The sequence below is a fragment of the Malus sylvestris genome, chromosome 3 (genome assembly GCF_916048215.2).
Source record: "Malus sylvestris chromosome 3, drMalSylv7.2, whole genome shotgun sequence".
NCBI lineage: Eukaryota > Viridiplantae > Streptophyta > Magnoliopsida > Rosales > Rosaceae > Malus > Malus sylvestris.
The window spans coordinates 13,420,969-13,440,969 of NC_062262.1; the positions used below are offsets into that span (position 1 = coordinate 13,420,969).

Sequence of the window (20,001 nt, forward strand, 5' to 3'; positions counted from 1 at the left end):
TGCATTTGTTTAGATCCTATCTCTCCTGTTGGTGCCAATTTAGGGAGAAAAGCTCCTGGTACTGTTTACTTTAACGAAAAACCACATTTTTACACTAAAAAGTCAATCATGGTATTATTCATTTTACCCTTTATTTTGTTCTTATCGTTAAAACTCAAAGTTTTCAAGTCATTTTCATTAGTTTTCCTACCAATTTAATAATTAATTAAATGTCATTTATTAATTTTTTTATTAATTTAACCATTTATGTTATATAAATAAAATAATAATTTAATTTGACATATCAGGTGGAGAATAAAACTTAAAAAATGTCATCAAATTTTATGTTCAAAATTTATAATCTCATTTGAAGATGGTTTAAATGTCTCGCTAGCCGGTCTTAATGAGGGAGGCAGATTGTCTGCCCTCCTGTTATGGTGTCATTCACATCCCCTCTTATTTGTGCGGTCACGATTAAGTCACGTCAATATTTTATATTCCTATTGCTTTTTGCCTTATTATCTCTATAAAAAAAAATCAATATAAAATGTTAACGTGGTTTAACTATAACTGTACAAATAGAAGGGGATGAGAATGACACCATAACAAGAGAGCGGACAATCTGCCTCCCTTAGAGCAAGTCCACCCCTAAGGACTTTGTGCCACCACCCAGCCCATTTATCCACTCCACTGAACAGTAACATACTCCAATAAATAGTAATAAGCCAATGCATCTCCACCCCTAAAAAAATACGCTTGCACAAACGATCTCCACCCCTACAAAATGTGCTGGCACCCAACCCATTTAAAATATTTTTAAATTTTTTCTAAAAGAATAAAAACAAACTAAAATAGTTTTAATTTCGGATTTTTAACCAATCTCATCACGCCACGTGTCATTATCCGAACGTACTATTTTGTGAATAGATTTCCGCTAAGATTTTCAGCCAATCCCGACGTGCCACGTGTCACTTCCATTTTACAATAATTTAGCCAAGATTTCAATAAGATTTTCAACCAATCAGGTCATGCCACGTGTCATTATCCGAATGTACTATTTTGTGGATAGATTTCCGATAATATTTTCGACCAATCCCGACACGCCACGTGTCACTTCCGGTTTACAATAATTTAGCCAAGATTTCGATAAGATTTTCAACCAATCACGTAATGCCACGTGGCATTGTCCAAAATCTCATCCTTTCTTTTTTTTTCCATATAAACCCTACATCCCTACATTCATCCTCACACCAAGCTCAATCCTTCTTTTTAGCTCAAAATCCTTGTTCATCGTTTTCAAATCTTGAGTTCTTATTACAATGTCTTCTTCAAAGAGAGTGTATAAACAGTTGCAGGAGCAACAGAAAAGGTTGTTGGCACAACAGGCAAAATTGGCCAATCTCGAGGAAGGTGGAGGTGGAGATGAGGCTTTCTTCATGGAGGAGGATGAAGATGATCACCATAGAAGGCAGAGGGCCTCACATTCCCGCCGTGTCATGGAAGCCGTGGGCTAGATAGCCAAACCAAGACGTGCTGCAAACCTCAATAGAAAAAGGGAAATGCGAGGTAAAGATCTCTTGGAAGATTATTTTATTCCCAACAGCATATTCCCTGATCATGTTTTTAGACGTCGTTTTAGAATGCAACAAAATTTGTTTGACAAAATCATAAGTGCTATTTGCAACCATGATCCATACTTTGTGCAAAAAGATGATGCTTTTCATGTTCTAGGTCTTATTCCCGAGCAAAAAAGTACGGCCTCCTTGCAAATGCTTGCATATGGAGCATCTGCAGATCAAGTGGATGAGATCGCAATGATGGGAAGAACAACTGTTTTGGAGTCCCTGATGTGGTTTTGCTCTACAATTGAAGTCCTCTACACCAATGAGTACCTCCAGACACCCATGCCAAGGGACATGCGAAGGCTTCTGAGGAAAGGTGAGATGCGAGGCTTCCCTGGCATGATTTAAAGCATCGACTGCATGCACTGGACTTGGAAAAACTGTCCAAGTGCGTGGCATGGAGCTTATGGCGATAGAAAATAAGCCAAAAGCATCATTTTGGAAGCGATGGCTTCATTTGATACATGGATTTGGCATGCTTTTTTTGGTGTTCCAGGAGCTCAGAATGACTTAAATGTCCTTGCCCAATCCCCAGTGTTCGACGAAATGCTGCAAGGAAAATCGCCGAGATGCATATATTGGGTTAATGGTACCCAATACGAGGGATCATACTACCTTGCAAATGGCATTTACCCAAGGTGGTCAACATTTGTCAAAACAGTGCCACATCCATAGACTGAAAAGGAAAAACACTTCGCAAAATGTCAAGAAGGGTGTAGGAAAGATGTCGAGCGTTGTTTTGGTATCCTGTAAGCTCGTTGGGCGATTGTCAAGGCTGCAGCTAGAATGTTTGATGTCGAGGCTCTTCGATCCATCATGATGATGTGTATTATTCTCCACAACATGATTGTTGAAGATGAGTATGATTATGATGTTATCGATGAATATGAGCCGGATCCGATGAACAACTCAAGAACACGTATCTACTGTGCTCATGACCGGACCAAAGATCCTGTGCAACAAGAGCCATTGGAACGCGATGGACGTTACAATGAATTGATCGTTCAGCGGTACACTGATGTGCAAAAGCCATACTGGCACGTAACCCGCCAGAATGACTTGATTGAGCACTAGTGGGGATTGCATGAAGGCGAAGATAATTAAAATGAGGCTAGTGGTTGAAGAATAAAGTGTTTTTTTTTTTTTAAGTTTATGTAATTCTATGTAGTGTGTTTTGTTTTTAAGTGTATTTGGTGAGTTTATGTAATCTTATTTGGTGAGTTTATGTAATCTTATTTCATGTGTTTAAATAAAGTACAAAAATAAATAAATAATCACATTAAAATTGCATAATAAATTAAATAAAAATAAATAAGAAATAACATAACAATTACATAAGAAATTAAATAAAGTTCAAAAGAAAAAAAAAAGAAAAAACATAAGAAATTAAATAAAGTTCAAAAGAAAAAAAAAGAAAAAACATAAAAATTACATAAGAAATTAAATAAAATTCTAAAAAAATAAGAAATTACATAAAAATTATACAAAGTCTCTGGAGCTAGGATATGTGGTGCTAGGATCTTGGTTGCTATGATTTGTGTAGCTAGAACCCCCTTGACTTGTTTCCGCATCTCTTGCACACCTCCTTCGAACGACATCTCTTTTTTCCGATGTCCAAAAATATTTTGAATTCGGAGCCAGTCCTACTAGAGACTTGCTCATAGTGTCACGATCTACTTGAGCCATCCTTTCTTCTCTAAGCATTTCATTTTCTCGATGAAGTGCTTGTCTAACTAGCTCGTTCTCTCGATTAACTATTTCTCTTTGTCTTTCAACCGCCGCATCACGGGCCTTATTAGCTACTATTATTGCTGCCATAGCAGCAACTTGTTCCTCATCTCTAGCCTTTTCCCATTCCATGTTCAGTTCACCTTGGCGAGCAAGTTCCTCCATATATTTAGTGTAGTCATTTTTGGAAGAACTACCTTTTTTCTTTGATGCCTTTTTACCTTGAGGCCTGAGGGACTGACGAGTTGGTTGGGTCTCGGGCACTTGTTTAGGCATCCCTTCCGTGTCTTGAAATGTGTCGGCTTCTTGTTCAACCATGTCTGGTTCTGGCGAACTATGTAGACCCAAGCCATGCATGACAACTTCTGGACCGGTTGCCACAATTTTGTATTTAGAGCAATCTTTGACAATTTCCCAACATTCCCATTTGTTGAATGATTTGTTCTGGTTCTTTGAATTGTAGAATGCTTGAGCTTGTAGTGTCTATAAAAATGTGGGATAAGATAGTGTTAAAAAATGCGGGTGTAACACAAATAAATAAATTCAAATATTTATGCGGGTGGAATGCATATAAATTACATAAAATGACATAAGAAATTAAATAAAAATTACATAAGAAATTAAATAAATTAAAATTTTGATGCGGGTGGAATGCATATAAAAATTACATAAGAAATAACATAAAAATTACATATGAAATTAAATAAATTAAAATATTGATGTAGGTGGAATGCGTATAAATAAATAAAAATATTGTCACATGATCCGCTAAACTTGTCCCACTACGGAGGTTACCGGAAGCATGAGAGATGGCGTTTTTCCAACAAGTAAAGGATGCGTTGAGTTTTTTTCCAACGACCTTGAAGACCTTGACTAGTTTCGGTGTCTTTTCCATGTACATCGCAAAACGCTTTTGTAATTTTACTCCACATTTCTCGCTTATCCATCTCATTACCCATAATCAGGTCATGAGTAGTGTGAACCCAACATAGTGTGAACCCAACATTCACACAACGTAACATCTTCAATGAGCTTCCACGAAGACATTTTTTTCTCTTAAAGTATAGAAAATATTGAAATGTAGATAAAATAGAAAGTGTAGAAAATATTGAAATGTGGTGTAAGGTGGAAGATGAGGGTTAGGTATTTATAGAAAAAAAATTAACATTTTTAAAAAATTTCTGTATTTTTTTATAATTTTTAATAAATTTTAATATAGTTAATTAATCTGGACCGTTGGATTTGAAAAATATTCAAGTCCAAGAGCCAAGGAGTTGCCCCATGGCCAACGGTCATATTTCTGACCGTTGGGCCTTTTTATTATTTTTATTTTTATTTTTTGTGAAAAAAAATGTGGATCGTTGATTTGTGATCAGACGGTCCATTTTAAAAGTCAAATTTAAATTTTTTTTACCGTTGGAAATCCAGCGATCTACAAAAAATAACCGTTGGAAATCCAACGGCACTAAGGAGCGCCACGTAGCCCTAATCCGGGTGAACACAAGTGGGCTGACAAGCTGGCCCCGCCGCCTGCACCCTTGTCTCCTACTCGCGCCCAGTCGCAAGTGTGCTGCACGCGCCAGCCAAATAGGCCAGCCTCTGGGTCTGTCCGAAATGGGCTAGTCTGTTGCCTAGCTTGGGCTGGGTGCCAGGCTGTTTTGCGGGCTGGACCAAATTGACAGGGTGCTGGGCTGCTTTTTGGACTGAGTGCTGGGCTGCTTTTTGGACTGAGTACTGGGCTAAATTGTGTGGGGGTGGACTTGCTCTTAATGAGACCCCAAAAAAGTAAATGACTGCCAATCCCATCCCTCTTTATCTCACTGTTCTTTCGCCCTTCCTTCAAATTTTCAATCTTCTTGAAAAGCCCAAGCTTAATAAATAACCCTAATAAAAATCGATCTCATCCAAAAACTACCACGACGGCACGCATCTCGAAAAATGATTGCAGGGAAGGTGTTTGACAAAAAGCCTCGGAGAAAGAGAGTAAACAAACGCATAATTATCCCGTATCCAACGACAAAAAAACCCAATTATTTACTCGGCCGGCTAAAGAGTAAAAAAAAGGCCCCCTCTGCAATCACTGATTGATGCTTTTGATCGCTTCAACCCCATGGCATTGTACCCACACATGCCGGCCTCTTCTGGGTGTCCCAATTTTATATATACTTTGCTTTGCTCACGCATTGGGGGCGTTGTGATCTGTGCACCCTTTTCTGGGTGTTTGATTAAATTTGAATTTGTGTTGGGTTTTTTTGTTTATTTATGGTCTCATCCTGTCTTCTGGTGTTTGGTGGTGTGGTGGTGTGGTGGTCGTGGGAATGGGTGTGGGGTTTTGGGGTTTTGTCATTTGATGAGAGAGAGAAAGAGCCACACGGTATTTTTTTGACTAAGTTGGACTTAAATTCCTGCTTACGTTGCTTGGTGCTGTTCGTGGCGGGAATTTCCGTGGGGAATGCTTCCTAGCCGACGAGCACACAGCTCCCCGAGAGGTTGCCGCCAGTTGATGCTTTATGTCGGGCTTCTGCATTACTGGCGGGCTTGTCGGGCAAAGCCTGTCAGGCAAGGCTGAAAGAGAAGGACAGAGTTAACTTTGAAATGTGCCTTTGTGAGGCCTTAGGTGTAGGCCTTGAGGCTCACGATCAAGATTAACTTTGAATTGCTCAGGCGTGCCACTACCATCTTCAGCATGACAGATGTAGAACGGATGTTTGAGTTTTAATTATATATATTCGAGAGACTATGTTAGTTATTGACAGGTGCCTTTGTGGGGCCTTAGGTGTAGGCCTTGAAGCTTCCCATAAATAACTAACTTAGTACTCAAACACATAAGGTTCCTTTTGTTGGTTATATGGGTCTTATAACCATCATACTTCTGATTACCTGAGCTCAAAGAGCAGAATAAATCCAAATAGGTGCCTTTGTGGGGCCTTGAATAGGCCTTGAGGCTTCCCATCATAATCCCTTCTATACTCAATGTTCTTGCCCGAGAAATAGGATGAATCCAAATAGGTGCCTTTGTGGGGCCTTGAATAGGCCTTGAGGCTTCCCATCAGAATTCATCTCGTACTCGAACGTTATATGGTCATCATAATATAACAGAAATAAAACTAAGTGGCAGGTCGATTACTTGCGCCCCAAGTAACTTCGGACTTCTTGTTTATCAAAGCTTGTCGTGGATGGGTTAAGTCCACATCAGGTTCTTTTTTATGCCTTGAAGCCAAGGACTTTTTAGGGTGATCAAATCTTATATGCCCGAGGGCTTAGAACTTAGATCTGGCTTAAACTGTGAAGACATATTCAAATTGGATTCAAGCGCTGAGAGAGTCTTTTAATAGCCATATTACTAGAAATAACTTGGATACCACTTGAAGTATACAACATATTGCTAGGCTAATGAATGAAAAGACAAAAAACAAAGAAGGTCGGGCAAGGTTTAACCTTGTCGGGCAAGGCTGATCGTCTTGCAACTTCCTATCTTTGTGGGTTAACAGAAGGTTTGAAAGCTTAGAAAAGGGGTTGGGAGGTGAGTTTGTAGAAAGAAAATCGATACTACAGCAGGCGTTGAACAGGGTAGCAGAGCTATTACAAAGGGTTTGTCCCGAAAGGGATGAAGGCTTAGGCTGACTACAGCTTCGTTTTGAAGGCAAATATGGCTTTGAGCAGAGTTTGTGCTTTTGTTTGTTTGTTTGAGTGTCCCGAAAGGGATGAAGGCTTGGGCTGACTACAGCTTCGTTTTGAAGGCAAATCTGGCTTTGAGCAGAGTTTGTGCTTTTGTTTGTTTGTTTGAGTGTCTTTGATTCTGACTTCTCTTTCTCCTTTTATAGCCACCTTAGCTTGGCCTCCTGTAGAAATAATCTTGCCCGAATGCAGTTTGAAGGATAGTGACTCATCAGCTATTTACTTGTACTGCCATCATAAAGTACTTTTAGGCTGATTAGCTGGCTGGTCTATATAACTTGACCCTTGGGTAGGTGAGCAAGTGGTGCAAATGATCTGCACCTAGTCGGGAAAGGCCCTTTCTGCTTTCTAGGTCTGGGCTGAGCTTCGGGCTTTTCCTTCTCTTTTTGGGCCAACTCCCTTCTAAGCCCAAAGTTTAAATTTCAACCCAAACAGGTGCCATGCCATCTTTATCCCCTTATTTTCACTTTTGATTAAACAACTAGTTTATGTCCGTGTCTGTGTTCTCCTCTCCACCCAATTTCATGAAGCTCGTGTTTTCCTTTTCCTAAAGAGAGAGGGTGGAAGGTTCTCTCTTCCCATACCAACCATGGCTCCAGCTGGGAAGGTTTCTGAGTTTTGCATAAAAGGCATTGACTGGTAATCTCTCTCTCTCCCCCTCCCTCCCCCTCCCTCCCACTCCCCTACATCGGTTTCATGAACAGAAGTCAACACCTTTTCTTCAATTCTCTTAATTATTGTTCTTTAAGGCCAAATTCTTATTATATATCAGTTTGAATACAGATAGAATTCTGTTAATCAGTTTCAAATAATTCCCTTTTTGTTAAATTGCAAATTGTTTATTTCATTGGTTTGTGCAATTGATGAACATTAATACAACCCCTTATCTTCAAGACTTCAATTCTCACATTTATTTGGGACTTAATCAGACTCTGATTATATTCAACCACAGCCCTTCAATTGCATATTTGAATTCAGATAGAATTTTATAATTCAATAGGAAGTAGACCCTCTTAGTTAGAGCTCAAATTGATTATTGCATTGGTGTATGTACACTTTCATGAACCCCTTTTCTAAGTTTTCTAAGTTTAATCCTCCAAATTATTGTTCTTTAGGGATTTAAATTTAATTTGATATCGAATTTATAGCCTTTAAGGACAGAGGGCCAGAGTTTGTGATATTTAAATTCAATTCTATGATTCAGTTCAGAACTTCAGATAGAGTTTTATAACTCAGTCTCTTACAGCATCTCCAATGGAGACATGCAAATTTCAGATGTAAAAGCCTTATTTACATCTCATTTTACATTTCCGAGGACATGCATTTCCGGGGACGTGTGAATGTTAGTTCTACTCCACTGGGAGAGATGTAAATTTAGGATTACATTTATTGTTCTCTTTGATTGATGGGGCCCACATCTAAAAGATGTAATAGAAGATGTAAATTTACATTTTTATCTATATCTTTTGGCGAAGATGGATATTTTACATCCTGTCATAGGAGTGTTTTCTGGCCAATTAAAAATGTGAAACGCAATTTCAAGGTATTTTGCATCTTATGTTCTTACAAACCCTTTTTTGGTACAATGGAAATTGATTGTTTCATTGACTTAATGTATGGAATTGGAGAAGCTATGTAATTGATGTGGTGTTTTCTTCTTTTTTGGTACAATGGACGGCGTGAACTTCCACCTTCACAAGGTATGCACCTATCATTTTCTATGGTGGATTATGGATTTTTTTTTTTTTTTTGGAAAGCGTGGATTATGGAATTTTGTGATTAAGAGTGGATATAAACCAGTACCAAGGTTTCTTTTTTGGGTAAATACTAATAACAAGATTTAGGTTATTCCCAAACCCCAGAAATAAATTGTTGACTGGCTTTTTAAGATTGTCAAAAGCATTTCAGTTACCCTGGTTGTTGGTGGTGCAATATAACTCACAAACTTTCAATATATGTTTCTATAACGAAAGAAGGTATTTGTCTAATGAAAGGCGCGTTAATGTGGACTGTGGAATATGTAAGGATGTCTGTATTCTGGAAATCAAAGGTTAGAGCATTATTGCTTCATGTCACTAATAGTAGTTATCATGTTTCGTAGATTTATATTCTGGATTTTTTTTCTATAGTTGTGTCTGTTCTGGCGTTGCTCTCATTGTTGTCACTTTTGTTAAGGATATTTCTGTAATCAAATCACAGTTATGGTGAATTCTTGGAATTATTACTTATGACAATTCTTAACTCTCCAGCTTCCTTTCTGTTTGAATTTATTAGGTTTATTTAAGAAATTAATTAGAGATTTGATTTGATTTTGTAGTAGGGTATTTTTTGGCATTTACGCATTATGGTTTCTTAGGTTTATTGCTCTATAAATAGAGCTTGTAATTTAGTTTGAGAATCAAGCTAGTCACAATGTAGTCTCTTAGGGTTTTGTAGCCGTTTCGGCATTCTCGTTTTTTTAATAATATTCTTTCTATTTTGTTAGTCTTGTTCGTTGCACACTTTAATATTCAACTTAGTATCAGAACGGGTTCGATCCTTAGGGTTCAATCCGTTCTCGTTGGTATCAATTTGTTTGCCTCTGTCGTCGTTCGTTTTAGATTTGTTAGTTGGTATTGATTGTTTGTAAGGAAAAGAAAAATGAAAGAGAAAAAGAAAAAGAAAGAAAAGGTTTTGCTTGCAAAGGAGAACCCAGCAAATGAAAAAAAGGGGACGAAGAAGAAAAGAAGAAAAAAAAAACCACGAGAAGAAAAAAGAGGAAGAAGGAGAAAAGAAAAAAAATAAGAAAGAAAAAAAAAGAAAAAAGAAATTATTTTTAGATGTTTGTTTTAGGCCTGCAGGAATTGTTGGTTGGCCTGCTTGGAATTGTGACCACTCGAGTGATAAGAATTTGTTAATTGCTAGAATTGCTTGTTTGCTTGCCTGCTCGCTTGGATTGTTCGTTTGTTCGCTTGATTGTCCGCTTGTCTTGTCGTGTCCACCTAACGGAGCTTGTCTTGTCGTGTCCGCGTACCGGAGCTTGCATCTAAATTTGCTTGTTGGCAACCTCATGACGTGTACTGCCATGAGTTTGACGGGGGGTGTTGGAATTTATTAGGTTCATTTAGGAAATTAATTAGAGATTTGATTTGATTTTGTAGTAGGGTATTTTTGGCATTTACGCATTAGGGTTTCTTAGGTTTATTGCTCTATAAATAGAGCTTGTAATTTAGTTTGAGAATCAAGCTAATCACAATGTAGTCTCTTAGGGTTTTGTAGTCTTTTTGGCATTCTTGTTCTTTTAATAATATTCTTTCTATTTTGTTAATCTTGTTCGTTGCGCACTCTGATATTCAACTCTCTCATATCAAAATGTGGGAAGATATCGCATATGTATGATAAGCACACGCGGGAGCATTTTCACTGCAGTTCTGGAGGAACTTCCTGGTGGCCCTGACATGTTCCTTATTGCAGCTAAGTTCTGGTATGGTAGTGGAATTGACTCCAAGAAATGTAGTAATGGTGTACTGTGCAGCGGACTACCTTGAAATGACAGATGAGTATGGAGAAGGAAACTTGCTCTCAAAGTCGGAGAGTTTCTTCCATAAGAATGTACTTCACAACTGGATAGACTCAATCTTGGCTCTTCAAAGTTGCGAGCCTGTTATCCACTGGGCAGAAAAGCTTCACATGGTAAACAAGTGTGTAAATGCTGTATTGGTGACGGTTTGTGCAGATCCTAGTTTGTTTGGATGGCCCATGATGATGTCTGGTAGCTTACAGAGTCCTGGTGGAAGCATCCTATGGAACGGAATTAACACCGGAGCGAGAATTCGAAGCTCTGAGTCTGACTGGTGGTTTGAAGTTACAAGTTTCAGTTTGACACTGCTTTGTTCACATTTGATGATCCATCCACATGGATTTTCTAGCAACGAGGATTCTCGAGTGTTTTTTTTTTGTGGATCTGCGAAGGATGAGACATCTTGTCTAGCTGGAGTAAACTCGGTGACTGAGTCGGCAAGTGCTTGGGCTTTAATTGAAATCTTGCACCTATAGATGATTTCGTATTATCCTAATTCGATGACCCACTTGGTCAATCTGGAGGATGTTATGTAGGATAGATCGAAGCAAGTACTCTGTCATGTAAATGATTTAGAATGATTGAAAGTACGGCCAGAGTTTTCTAGCTGTTGTTACCAAATCTGCACTGATTGCACATTTTGACAACCCATTGTTAATTATAAACGAATTATGATGTCTTTTTGTATCACAATTGTATATCACTTTCAAGAAAGAAAATATCGGTAATATCGGAAATATCGGTAGTCCGAAAACACGGAAATATCGATGGAAATATCGGGATAATATCGATATCGATAAAAATTACATGGAAACCACGGAAATTGTAAGAAAAACTTGGAAATTTTTATTGAAACTTTGTATGATATTTATTTAGTCAATTATCTATTAGTTTATCACAAAAAATTGGAAGGAAATGCATTGCATGATGGATTTAACATTATCAAGTTGATTATATAGCGAGCTGACAAACATTGTAAGTGTAGAAAATATGTAGAAATTAATGAAAGAAGTCTAAACACACAATAATCATTTATATATAATGAATTAGTACAATATTTTACACTTTATATATTGCATGGTAAGATACATGAGTGACTTAGTACCACATAGAGTTCCTATGAGGTTCAAAATTTTCATTATCTTCATCATCTCTATATGTAGAGTGAGTGTATTTTGAAGAGTAGAGCAACCATGGCAATGGTTTTCAAGAACCAAAACCCAAAAGTCAATAGGAAACCGAATACTTCGGTATTTTTCGGGATTACCAAACAAATGGGATTTGGAAACCAATCCCATATCGAAAATTTCGGTATTTTTCGGGATGGGATTCCCAAACTTCAGAATGGTTTTGGTTTGGGATTTTTCGGTTTGGGTTTGGGACTTTTTCGGTTTGGTTTGGGATTTTTCGGAATTTTTTCCAGCCCTACCATGTAAGTGACCAAATAAAAAATAGAAAAATTAAAAACCACATGCCATTGACTAAGTAATTAATTGACACAATTTAAAATATAATACCACAAAAAATTTGGAATATGTGCAAATTTGTTTCTTGTAAAAAGAATTCAAGACAAAACCATATATATAAATATTGTAGCATATTATCACAACAACACAAGTGGTATAGTGGTTAAGGCCTTAAGGAGTTAAGTGGGAGGGGTTCGAACCCCGCTATGCTCAAAATTGAGACTTTTCTAAATTTTCAGGAATTTTAGGAGTAATATATCGCGATATTTTGACAAAAACTCATTGGATACTCATTAAAATATCGGTAACTCAAAAAAACGAAAATATCGGCGATATATTCTTCCATTATCACTTTACACCATCTCCAAATGAGATGTCAAATATGTCAAATAGGATTCAGGAATTTTAGGAGTAATATATCGCGATATTTTGACAAAAACTCATTGGATACTCATTAAAATATCGGTAACTCAAAAAAACGAAAATATCGGCGATATATTCTTCCATTATCACTTTACACCATCTCCAAATGAGATGTCAAATATGTCAAATAGGATTCAGGAATTTTAGGAGTAATATATCACGATATTTTGACAAAAACTCATTGGATACTCATTAAAATATCGGTAACTCAAAAAAACGAAAATATCGGCGATATTTTCTTCCATTATCACTTTACACCATCTCCAAATGAGATGTCAAATATGTCAAATAGGATTAAAAGACATTTAAGAGCATCTCCAATGGAGATATCAAAATGTCCAAATCAACAATAATGGTAACAAAAGACAGCATTAATGTTTTCCAATTAAGAAGTCAAATCTGATGTGGCATGACATAGAATGACATCTCTTTTCCTTGTTGCCAAATTTGACAGCACCTTCAGATTTTTTAATTAATTATTAAATGCTTTTTATTAGTTTTTTTTTTTTTGTTTAAAGCATTATCCTTTTGTTTCTTTTCATTCCCAATGCAAATAAAATACATATGAATTTTTATTTTATGTTTAAAATTTGGCATATCGATTGGAGAGCAAAACTTTAAAAGATGTCAAAGTGCCACATAAGCCTATAAATTTAAATTTTAGATTTAAAATTTGACGAAAACTCATTGGATACTCATTAAAATATCGGTAACTCAAAAAAACGAAAATATCGGCGATATTTTCTTCCATTATCACTTTACACCATCTCCAAATGAGATGTCAAATATGTCAAATATGATTAAAAGACATTTAAGAGCATCTCCAATGGAGATATCAAAATGTCCAAATCAACAATAATTGTAACAAAAGACAGCATTAATGTTTTCCAATTGAGAAGTCAAATCTGATGTGGCATGACATAGAATGACATCTCTTTTCCTTGTTGCCAAATTTGACAGCACCTTTAGATTTTTTAATTAATTATTAAATGCTTTTTATTAGTTTTTTTTTTTTGGTTTAAAGCATTATCCTTTTGTTTCTTTTCATTCCCAATGCAAATAAAATACATATGAATTTTTATTTTATGTTTAAAATTTGGCATATCGATTGGAGAGCAAAACTTTAAAAAATGTCAAAGTGCCACATAAGCCTTCCAATTTAAATTTTAGATTTAAAATTTGACATCTCCTTTGGAGATGATCTAAGTGTTCTCCATGTTTTATAGCTACCTTTTTTTACAGCAAACAAATAGTGAGTCAAATATGTTTAATTTAATTTTTAATGCACGGGTCCGGTCCCATTAACAACCAATAGAATAAAAATTAAAACTAATTTAGATTATTTTTTAATAGTTAATGTAACTCTAGGCTCAATAAAATAAATATTTGACACATCCATTAGAAAAGAAGAAAATTTAGCATTTGTATTCAATTTGCTACATCAGCTATCAAATAAAATTTTGAGATACTATATTTGACATCTCCTTTGGAGATGCTCTTATGTGGCATCTGATGTGGACAACCATATTATCTACATTAATTAGCATTTAATTTTAAAATTTTAATCAATAATTAATAAAAATATGGTTAATTAAATGGTGATTACGGTATACAAAGAGTCTCCTCCTTCATTCCCCCTTCAATTATGCTTCTTCTTCCTTTCCCTTTCTTTTTCATGCCAATTTTTTTTATTGATTTCCATTATTATGATCAAACTTTATAGAATTCACTCGTATACCACAATCACCATTGACTTCTATCTCCAAACTCATGCCTCGTAGCCCCAATACTCATTCCCCTTCAAGTATTTCTGTCTCCAATCCTCATTGGTACTCCATGGTTGTTCATCTCGTGATTTTTTTTTTCTTTTCAAAATTTTCTTTTGGTGGTTTAAAAGAAGGATTTCATCTGATTATTTCACTAAATAAAGCCTATTAGCTTTCATGAGAATTAGGAGTCAAAATCAAATTTGTCTATCGGAATAGAGTTCATACCCAATTAAGTTATTAACGCCATAAGGAGATCTTGAAGCCTGCAAGTTTCCTTATTTAAGTGTTTTAATTAATGAGAAAATTGAAATTAAAATTAAATGATATGACTTGTCCAACTCATCTACCACTTAAAACGGTAAAGAAATATGCTATAAAATTATGGTAAGAATAGTAATACTCGAAAATTAATGTGTAAATAATATATAGGGACTTTTTTTTTCAATATTATGTAACATTGGATGGTACAAAAAATATCACTAGGCTTTACTAGATAGGACTGAACTAGATTGAACTGACTAGACTAAGGATTAGGTACTTTCGTTTTCGTTATGTATATATGAACTAGTTTTAATGAGACTACGAGAGACTCACGCCAACTAAATGTCTCGCCAGCCGGTCTTAATGAGACCCCAAAAAGTAAATGATTGCTAATCCCATCCCTCTTTATTTCACTGTTCTTTCGCCTTTCTTTCAAATTTTCAGTCTCCCTGAAAAACCCAAGTTTACTAAATAACCCTAATGAAAATCGATCGCATCCAAAAGCTACCACGACGGTCAGACACCACGCGTCTCGGAGAATGATTGCAGGGAAGGTGTTTGACAAAAAGCCTCGGAGAGAGAGAGAGTAAACAAACACATAATTATCCCGTCTCCAACAACAAAAAAAATACCCAATTATTTACTCGACCGGCTAAAGAGTAAAAAGAAGGCCCCCTCTGCAATCACTGACTGATGCTTTTGCTTGCTTCTACCCCATGGAATTGTTCCCACACATGCCGGCCTCTTCTGGGTGTCCCAGTTTTATATATCCTTTGCTTTGCGCACGTATTGGGGGCGTCGTGATCTGTGCACTCTTTTCTGGGTGTTTGATTAAATTTGAATTTGTGTTGGTTTTTTTTTTTTTGTTTATTTATCATCCCATCTTATGGTGTTTGGTGGTGTGGTGGTGGTGGGTGTGGGGTTTTGGGGTTTTGTGAATTGATGAGAGAGAGAGAGAGAGATAAAGGGCAACACGGCATTTGTTTTGACTAATAAGTTGGACTTGGATTCCTACTTACGTTGATTGGTGCCATCTTTATCCCCTTCTTTGTCACTTTTGATTAAACAACTAGTTTGTGTCTGTGTCTGTGTTCTTCTCTCCACCCGATTTCATGAAGCTCTTGTTTTCCTTTTCCTAGACAGAGAGAGGGTGGAAGGTTCTCTCTTCCCACCTCAGCCATGGCTCCACCTGGGAAGGTTTCTGAGTTTTGCAGCGAAGGCAATGATTGGTAATCTCTCTCTCTCTCCCCCCCCCCCCCCCCACCCCACACCAGTTTCATGAACAGAAGTACAACACCTTTTCTTCAGTTCTTCAACTTTCTAAATTATTGTTCTTGGGATTGAATTCATGACCCTTTAAGGCCAAATTCTTATTATATTTCAGTTTGAATTCAGATAAAATTCTATTAATCAGTTTCAAATAATACCCTTTTTGTTAAATTGCAAATTGTTTATTTCATTGGTTTATACAATTGATGAACACAGTAATACTATACAACCCCTTTTCTTCAAGATTTCAATCTTCACAGTAATTTGGGACTTAATCAGACTCTGATTATATTCAACCATAGCCTTCAATTGCATAATTGAATTCAGATAGAATTTTATAATTCAATAGTAAATAGACCCTATTTGTAAGAGCTCAAATTGATTATTTCATTGGTGTATGTACACTTTCATGAACAGTAATATGACCCCTTTTCTAAGTTTTCTAAGTTTAATCCTCCCAATTATTGTCCTTTGGGACTTAAATTTAATGCGATATCGAATTTATGGCCTTTAAGGACAGGGGGCCAGAATTTGTTATATTTAAATTACAGCTTTCAATTCCATGATTCAGTTCAGAACTTCAGATAGAGTTTTATAACTTAATCTCTTAGAGCATCTCTGATGGAGAGATGCAAATTTGAGATGTAAAAGCCTCATTTACATCCCATTTTACATTTCCGGGGAAGTGTAAATGTTAGTTCTACTCCACTGGGAGAGATGTAAATTTGGGATTACATTTATTGTTCTCCCTTTAATTGGTGGGGCCCACATCTAACAGATGTAATACAAGATGTAATTTTACATTTTTATCTATATCTTCTGGCAAAGATGGATATTTTACATCCCGCCATTGGAGTGTTTTCTGGCCAATTAAATATGTAAAACGCAATTTCAAGGTATTTTGCATCTTCCATTGGAGATGTTCTTACAAACCCTTTTTTGGTACAATGGAAATTGATTGTTTCATTGACTTAATGTATGGAATTGGAGAGGCTTTGTAATTGATGTGGTGTTTTCTTCTTTTCTCTGTCAGGTTTTGCAAAGCGCGATTGCTGAGTGATATAACTGTCGTGGTGGATGGCGTGAACTTCCACCTTCACAAGGTATGCGCCTATCATTTGCTATGGTGGATTATGGAATTTTGTGATTAAAAGTGGATATAAACCAGTACCAAGGTTTCTTTTTTGGGTAAATACTAATAACAAGGTTTAGGTTATTCCCAAAACTCAGAAATTAATTGTTGACTGGCTTTTTAAGATTGTAAAAAGCATTTCAGTTTCCCTGGTAGTTGGTGGTGCATCATAACTCACAAACTTTCAATATATGTTTCTATAACGAAAGAAGGTATTTTTCTAATGAAAGCCGCGTTAATGTGGACTGTGGAATATGTTAGGATGTCTGTATTCTGAAATCAAAGCTTTGAGCATTATTGCTTCATTTCACTAATAGTAGTTATCATGTTTCGTAGATTTATATTCTGGATTTTTTCTATATTTGTGTCTGTTCTGGCATTGCTCTCATTGTTGTCACTTTTGTTAAGGATATTTCTGTAATCATATCACAGTTGTTATGGTGAATTCTTGGAATTATTACTTATGACAATTCTTTACTCTCCAGTTTCCTCTCATATCAAAATGTGGGAAGATATCACATATGTATGAAGAGTTCGAAAGCACAAGCAGGAGCATTTTCACTGCAGTTCTGGAGGAACTTCCTGGTGGCCCTGACATGTTCCTGATTGCAGCTAAATTCTGCTATGGTATGCGAGTGGAATTGACTCCAAGAAATGTAGTGATGGTGTACTGTGCAGCGGACTACCTTGAAATGACAGATGAGTATGGAGAAGGAAACTTGCTCTCAAAGTCGGAGAGTTTCTTCCATAACAATGTACTTCACAACTGGAAAGACTCTATCTTGGCTCTTCAAAGTTGCGAGCCTGTTATCCACTGGGCAGAAAAGCTTCACATAGTAAACAAGTGTGTAAATGCTATATCAGTGATGGTTTGTACAGATCCTAGTTTGTTTGGATGGCCCATGATGATGTATGGTAGCTTACAGAGTCCTGGTGGAAGCATCCTGTGGAACGGAATTAACACCGGAGCGAGAATTCGAAGCTCTGAGTCTGACTGGTGGTTTGAAGACATCTCATACCTCAGTGTGAGTTTGTTTGAGAGGCTTATGAAGGCAATGGAAACAAGGGGCATTAGACCTGAAAACCTAGTGGGTGCTGTAATGCACTATGCCAGAAAGTACCTACCTGGCCTAGGACGATGGCAGGGTGGACAACATGGTATACCCAGAACAGTTACAAGTTTCAGTTTGACACCCATTGCCCTTGATCAAAAGGTAGTTTTAGAAAGCATTGAAAAACTTCTTCCCCGAAAGAAGGGGAAATCGTTTTGCCGTTTTCTACTTGGTCTTCTTCGTGTTGCATTAATATTGGGTGTCAGTCAAACCTGCAAGGATGCTTTGGAGAGGAGAATAGGGATGCAGCTGGAATTGGCAACCCTAGATGGTCTTCTAATTCCTACTTATTCAGATGCTGACGCATTGTACGATACTGACTGTGTTGAACGGATAATCCATCATTTTATGTCGTCAGAATCAAAGGTTCCACTTTCTCTGTCATCTGTCAACATGGAAACATCACCTTGGTCAAGACCTTTACAGAAAGTTGCGAAGTTGGTAGATAGCTATATTGCGGAGGTTGCTTCAGATGTGACTTTAAAACCAGGAAAGATACGCTCTCTTGCAGAGGCCCTCCCGGAATCTTCAAGAACTTTATATGATGGGCTGTATAGGTCGCTGGATATATACTTCAAGGCACACCCTTGGCTCACAGATAAAGAGAAGGAAGATCTCTGCAGCATTGTCGACTTCCAGAAGCTATCTATTGATGCCTGTTCCCATGCATCCCAAAATGAAAGGTTGCCACTCAGAGTTGTTCTTCAAGTACTGTTCTTTGAGCAGATGCATTTGAGAACGGCTCTAGCTGGTTGTCTTCATGGCTTGGAAACTCATAGTGGCCCTGCAGGTCCTACGACTGTCCAAGGTGACATGACTGGCCAGATTATACAGAGGGATGGGTGGGTGACTATGGTGCGTGAGAACCGGGTTCTAAAGGTGGATATGGAAAAGATGAGATCTAGAGTCGGTGAACTCGAAGAAGAGTTCAGTCAAATAAAGCAAGAGATGAAAAAGGTGAGCAAATCACACAGCTCCCTCAGTTCTCCTCGTGTGGTTGGCAGGAGAATTGGGTGCAGTCTTCTTTCACAACCATCTGATGCTAAACCAGATGCTATTCAAAGTACGCGGCCCTCCCCAAGATCATCAGTTGAGCAGGGACGCCCTTCGACCTTGCATATTAGACACAAAAAAAGTTCCTCGTTGTTTTGAGAGCCAGTCTATAAGCAATTGAAGTCTGCCTCAGTACGTAGAGGCTCTGGTTGGTTAACAGAAAGTACCCGAGCAAGGAATGGATAGTTCATGCGTACTCAACAGCCTCGAAACAATTCCATGTTTTTGAGAAAGTTTATTTTCTTCATATTTCTGTTAACCAACCAGAATAGTTTCCGAGTTATAGGGCAACGGTTGGAACTTGGCCAATATCAGGAGGAACCATTATATTTTAAGAAGTTACTCTTACCTTACCTGTTACAGGATGCTAGTCCCATCCGAGATTCGAAATCAGAAATCTGTGCTCTGCATCTTGATACGGAGGTTTGTTACACGTAAATACACCTTGTTTTACACGGATTTTTTTTTTTTCAGTTAGCATGTTTATGGGTTTATACATGTACATGTTTATGACCCGAATTGTAACTTATAGGTTGTGAAATAGTGGAAAATATTGGTAATATATGAATTTGAATTTGTTTGCCTTCCTTTGAGGTGTCTTGATTTTGAATTTCTGTTCATTAAACAGTGGAGAGTATCTGTAAATGAAGGATTGTAATCGAGGAAAGCATAGGGAATATACGAGTCTCTTTTAAGTGGGGGATTCTACTATGTTACGTGATGTGAGAGATAGAAAAGGAGAAATAACCGGTTACATCCTTCTGTTTAAATATTGTGGAGCTAATTCATTCAAATTCTAGGCAGAGAGCCAAAAGTTTCATCGTTCTGCATAGACAACAAAGTTTGCACGGGCAGCATTTATCAATGTTTCGTTTTTGCTAGGCTGGCCGGCCGGCCCAGCCTGTTTATAGCTACTTTAGCGTAAAAATGACAAAAATTTGTTTCCAAAT

The 20,001-nt window shown here is 37.1% G+C and overlaps 2 protein-coding genes across 3 annotated transcripts; both read left to right on the forward strand.

Annotated features, from left to right (window-relative positions):
* Positions 1 to 8,846: 8,846 nt before the first annotated feature.
* LOC126615844 (BTB/POZ domain-containing protein At3g44820-like) lies at positions 8,847 to 11,205 on the forward strand. Of its 2 annotated transcripts, none has more exons than XM_050283755.1 (2): positions 8,847 to 9,057; positions 10,416 to 11,205. In XM_050283755.1, exons 1-2 carry the CDS (start codon positions 8,995 to 8,997, stop codon positions 11,040 to 11,042), a joined length of 690 nt encoding a protein of 229 aa, XP_050139712.1. In that variant the 5' UTR covers positions 8,847 to 8,994; the 3' UTR covers positions 11,043 to 11,205. The 2 variants fall into 2 exon arrangements, with proteins under 2 accessions (XP_050139712.1, XP_050139713.1); XM_050283756.1 differs by having other exon boundaries at positions 10,461 to 11,205.
* Positions 11,206 to 14,866: 3,661 nt separating this feature from the next.
* LOC126615843 (BTB/POZ domain-containing protein At3g44820-like) lies at positions 14,867 to 19,638 on the forward strand. Its single transcript, XM_050283753.1, has 3 exons — positions 14,867 to 15,714; positions 16,788 to 16,857; positions 17,372 to 19,638. Exons 1-3 carry the CDS (start codon positions 15,665 to 15,667, stop codon positions 19,148 to 19,150), a joined length of 1,899 nt encoding a protein of 632 aa, XP_050139710.1. The 5' UTR covers positions 14,867 to 15,664; the 3' UTR covers positions 19,151 to 19,638.
* The last annotated feature ends 363 nt before the right edge of the window (positions 19,639 to 20,001 follow it).

Excerpts from the sequence above, each read along its gene's own strand:
- LOC126615844 (XM_050283755.1), top strand. The coding sequence starts at position 8,995 with ATGAAAGGCGCGTTAATGTGGACTGTGGAATATGTAAGGATGTCTGTA. Across the intron at positions 9,058-10,415 it reads CTGTATTCTGGAAATCAAAG|TTCTGGAGGAACTTCCTGGT; the intron begins GTTAGAGCATTA and ends TTTTCACTGCAG.
- LOC126615843 (XM_050283753.1), top strand. The coding sequence starts at position 15,665 with ATGGCTCCACCTGGGAAGGTTTCTGAGTTTTGCAGCGAAGGCAATGAT. Across the intron at positions 15,715-16,787 it reads TGCAGCGAAGGCAATGATTG|GTTTTGCAAAGCGCGATTGC; the intron begins GTAATCTCTCTC and ends TTTCTCTGTCAG. Across the intron at positions 16,858-17,371 it reads TGAACTTCCACCTTCACAAG|TTTCCTCTCATATCAAAATG; the intron begins GTATGCGCCTAT and ends TTTACTCTCCAG.